Raw genomic sequence first — 293 nt, 5'->3', positions numbered from 1 at the left:
TGACGCAGCGTTCTCCTCTCCTCCCACAGGCGTCCCCCGTGCTCAACCCCATCATCTACTTCTACTCTCACCCGCGCTTGAAGAAGGGGATGATTGCCACGCTGACCTGCTGCTTCAAGGAACCGCCTCCCGAGCTGCTGGAATTGCCTGAGACCAAGAGTATGACGGAGAACAAGTGACAGATCCACGGCCAGGTCCAACGCCATTACTACTGCCAAGAGGAGTACCAACAGCAGCATCCTCTTCACCATCTGCAGCATCATTATCAGAACCATCTGCCGCAGTCTCAGCCT

General features: G+C 56.0%; 1 protein-coding gene across 1 annotated transcript in view; it reads left to right on the top strand.

Moving 5' to 3' along the window:
* The window catches only part of LOC119590717 (visual pigment-like receptor peropsin), a 38,587-nt gene extending 38,300 nt beyond the window's left edge, over nt 1-287 (top strand). The window contains exon 6 of the mRNA XM_037939406.1: nt 30-287. Coding sequence (XP_037795334.1) covers nt 30-179 — 150 coding nt within the window. The 3' untranslated portion in view covers nt 180-287. The remainder of the gene's footprint in view (nt 1-29) is intronic.
* The last annotated feature ends 6 nt before the right edge of the window (nt 288-293 follow it).

This window comes from Penaeus monodon, chromosome 27 (assembly GCF_015228065.2).
Source record: "Penaeus monodon isolate SGIC_2016 chromosome 27, NSTDA_Pmon_1, whole genome shotgun sequence".
In the NCBI taxonomy this organism is placed as follows: Eukaryota; Metazoa; Arthropoda; class Malacostraca; order Decapoda; family Penaeidae; genus Penaeus; species Penaeus monodon.
This window is presented reverse-complemented; position numbering and strand designations above follow the sequence as displayed.